The 3,616-nt window shown below is 33.6% G+C and overlaps 1 protein-coding gene across 1 annotated transcript; it reads left to right on the top strand.

Moving 5' to 3' along the window:
* The first annotated feature begins 1,398 nt into the window (after positions 1-1,398).
* On the top strand, positions 1,399-3,203 carry LOC136815800 (uncharacterized). Its single transcript, XM_067072251.1, has 4 exons — positions 1,399-1,646; positions 1,826-2,014; positions 2,275-2,343; positions 3,060-3,203. Exons 1-4 carry the CDS (start codon positions 1,418-1,420, stop codon positions 3,074-3,076), a joined length of 504 nt encoding a protein of 167 aa, XP_066928352.1. The 5' UTR covers positions 1,399-1,417; the 3' UTR covers positions 3,077-3,203.
* Positions 3,204-3,616: the final 413 nt, after the last annotated feature.

Genomic DNA, 3,616 nt, shown 5'->3' with positions numbered 1-3,616 from the left:
CTTATAGGAAACAACTTTTTGTAAGAACAAGTAGCAAAAACCTCTGTATCTTTTGAAAAATTGAATATTTTCCAAGAATTTTTTCAGATGATAACAGGCAATTGTACATGGAACAATCTGAATCTTCATCTGTCAAAAATACTAACTTTTTTGCTGCTGGAATGTCCTTTGAGCACCTGAGCTACCATGGCTACAAAATCATAAACAATATCATTTATTTGAAGTTTTGAGACCTTTTCAAGCCAAAAAATAATTTCCAGAACTTAGAGTTGGCATTTGTTTATCTTCCAAATCTATTAAAAAGTTCTCATGAAAGGTTTTTGAAATCAACCCAAAAAACTGATAATCGAAACCGCTTAAAAAAGCTCAACAAACATAAAATTTCACCAATATTTTATCCAAAAGAGTATACAAATATCCAACAATACAAAGAGAGCCTAAACTAGTCAACCTAGTGTTTGAATCAAATTTTTCGTCGGTTGAATGCCTGACAGACATTTCGCAGACGTTAAGTTATAAAATGCTTCATTCCTCCTAATACTTACTTACTTTTGGATACTTTTGGATGTGTTTGAGCGTACTGCTCTGGCAAGAATCTTTTGATCCACACCACAATCTAATAATCAAGCAGATAGCAAGAGAGAAGTCATCATTACATAAGAGAGCATACCTGTAATAATTTGGTTGGTGTTCCTTCATCTTGAACAAAAATAAGAAAACATCCAAGCAAAATCAGTTGTACAAAATACAACTTTCAAAACAGTCTTTCAAAGCTTTTAGGTTAATAAGTATGAGCAGCCACTTCTGTGGGTGTATGTCAGAGCTACACTAAAATAAATAAACAACATTTCGTCGCATCAAAATAAAAAAGCCTTAACTCCATTTTTTGGAAAATTGAGTTATGACCATACCGATGCTCTACACCCCATTTTTTATCGAATTTTTGGCTTAAATCCATCAAAAACCAACCTAAAGTGGCCTAATTTCAAGTTTTTGAAAAAGAAGAATTTTACTTTTCATTTTATTTTCAGGGTAAAAAAGCCTTAAGTCACATCAGTTTAGAGCAAAAAAGCCTTAAGTCCAATGTGGAAACAATTTTGGACTTAAGGCTTTTTTAACACAAAAATATTTCAAATATTTATGTAATATTCTATGTTTTTTCGGGATTTAAGGAAAAAAATAGGTTTGTACAAAGCTGCCAAGGCTTGTCCATTCCTGCCTTTTTTGACACTGCAATGGCTTCAATAGGACATAAACAAAACGAAAGACAAGAGAGAGTGGAATAGTAGTTTTCCTGCTCAGATCTTCAAAGAGTTAAGCAAAGTATTATAGTTGGTTCTGGTTGTTTGTAAACATTATTTTCAAAGTTTTACAAAGTTTTTTTATTTTTTTAGTGAAATAAAAAGAATGACACAGAATGAAAAGAATTAGAATAGGTAGCAGGGTATCAACAGAAGCTTGGCGGTTTGATAATGCTAAATGCCTTAGAGCTGAAGATCGTTGGTCTTTCTCTAAATTCGGTGAAAAATGGCCAGATGCGCGTGTTTTTGGTACAGTGACAGGTAGATCTGGCCAAAAATTTGATGTCAAATGGGACATTGATGGAGAAAATATTGCTTTTGAGATCGATTGCTTATTTAAAGAAGGTATGTAACTTATGTCGATCAATATTTTCCTTCTGTTTCAACTTTTCTCGTTACAAAGTAATCTAATTGTGAATAGTTGACCAAATTAGTCTTTTCTCTTGATATATTTTCTCTTGATTTCTTTTTAGCATGTCTTAATTTTTCTTACCCCTTGAATCCATTAGATTATTCTTTTCTAGAAAATGCAGCAAACGATTCAACTCTTTCATCCAATCTTCCTGCTTCCATGAAGGATATCTCATGTTCCATCAACTACACCTCTAATCCTGAAGATTTTACTGATCCTTCTAATGTTGCTGGTCCTTCTAGACTTGATAATTCCTCTGGTGCTACTGATCCTTTTAATATGAACCCTTCTACTGTTAATGGTAAGGTTGCAGACAGACGGTTTGTACATTTCAAACACTTTCATCTATTTTCAGGTGCTCGTTATAAGCGGGGGTTCAAAATAATTGACAGGCCAATAATTGTGTAAATTTTATCAAACGATTAGGAGAATAGGGCGGGTAATTACCAGAAAGCTGGAAAATGGTAGTTCTCAAATCCCTAAGTTAATGAAAATTACGATTGAAATTAGGCTAATCACACAATGTAAATTTTAAACAAAAACATTTTTGATTTGTTCTAGATTCTAACGCAGATCAAGATGAAATAGCTAAAGCTCGAGACCCAGAAAAAAGAATTGCAGTTGGAAATGGTAAGACTTTCAATAATAATAATAATAATAACAAATATTTTACGTGGCATGCTTCGAAAAATTCAACAGCTTTTAGACAGCTGATGAATTGTTTCCACGAAGGGCCACAAAAAATTAAAAAGTAGTTGGTAAAATCTTCATTTCATTATAATGTGCAAATTAAGTATCAAAAACCTTCATTGACGTAGAGAAAATCAATTCAACAATCAACTAAACAATTTAAGAGCTCAACTTTGTTACCAGTCGTGACCCCCATTTTGTGGATATTCTCCACAAGACCCTTCTTGCACTTTTATTAAACCCTGTTACAATAAATTAGGCATAAAGGAGTAGGAATTTGTAGAAGGTAACATTTTGCTTGTTTTTATCTTAGCTGATGATGAAATCTCCTTCACTTCTTCAGAGTCAGAATCTGAGTCAAATACTGTTAGCGAGGTAAAAAAGTAGCCATTATTAAGCAATGTTTTTTGATTGAGATTCATAAGCTTGTTACCAGTCACAGTGAAATTAATACAGTAGTTTTTAGGCTTAAAGCAAGCAGTCTATTGAGCCTCTCGTTTCAAAGTCTGTAAAAGTAGTGTTCCAAGTAAAAGTTTTGTTTATAATTGAGCCTTTCTGAGACAGAAGAACTTAGAGCACCTGAGAGCACAAAAAGATTTTGGAAAATAGAATTGCAATATGTAAACTTTTTTTTTCTAAAATTTTTCTTTCCATAGGTCGTGCAGGATATTAGCTCAATCGAACTTCTACAACAGAAAAATATAGCTGAACATAATGATGTGCTCAAGAAACTAGGACTACCAACAGTTTCAAAGAGAAAGTTTAGTCGACATGTTCCTAACTTCAAATCACTGTCAGATGAATCCTCGTCAGATGAATCCTCATCTGAGGATGATGGAAACTCTGAAAATTCTCTTGTTGATGGTGAAGAGGTTTACCTGTTAAAAGAAGGAAAAGAAATTTTCAAAGCACGTTACGAAATGACTGTTGATGCTACTTTGGTCCACGGTGAAGAGATCAAAGATAATCAGGGGCGCTTTTTCATTGTCAAAGTAATGAAGAAAGCAATGGAATGGGACTCCTTTGATCTTGATACCATGTGTGAAGGAGCTGCTATTTTATGGGAAAAATCTGATATCAAGATTATCTCTGCAAAAAATCAATTGGAATCTGGTACTGAAGCCAAAACACCGACACCTCTTGCACAGAGAAAAAGGAAAAGACAGCCAGAAAACTGGTTGGTGAACAAAAAGAAGAAGGCTGTAAATTCTGG

This window comes from Clytia hemisphaerica, unplaced genomic scaffold (assembly GCF_902728285.1).
Source record: "Clytia hemisphaerica strain Z4C2 unplaced genomic scaffold, Clytia hemisphaerica genome assembly, whole genome shotgun sequence".
Classification (NCBI taxonomy): domain Eukaryota; kingdom Metazoa; phylum Cnidaria; class Hydrozoa; order Leptothecata; family Clytiidae; genus Clytia; species Clytia hemisphaerica.
This window is presented reverse-complemented; position numbering and strand designations above follow the sequence as displayed.

Excerpts from the sequence above, each read along its gene's own strand:
- LOC136815800 (XM_067072251.1), top strand. The coding sequence starts at position 1,418 with ATGAAAAGAATTAGAATAGGTAGCAGGGTATCAACAGAAGCTTGGCGG. Across the intron at positions 1,647-1,825 it reads CGATTGCTTATTTAAAGAAG|AAAATGCAGCAAACGATTCA; the intron begins GTATGTAACTTA and ends ATTCTTTTCTAG. Across the intron at positions 2,015-2,274 it reads GAACCCTTCTACTGTTAATG|ATTCTAACGCAGATCAAGAT; the intron begins GTAAGGTTGCAG and ends GATTTGTTCTAG.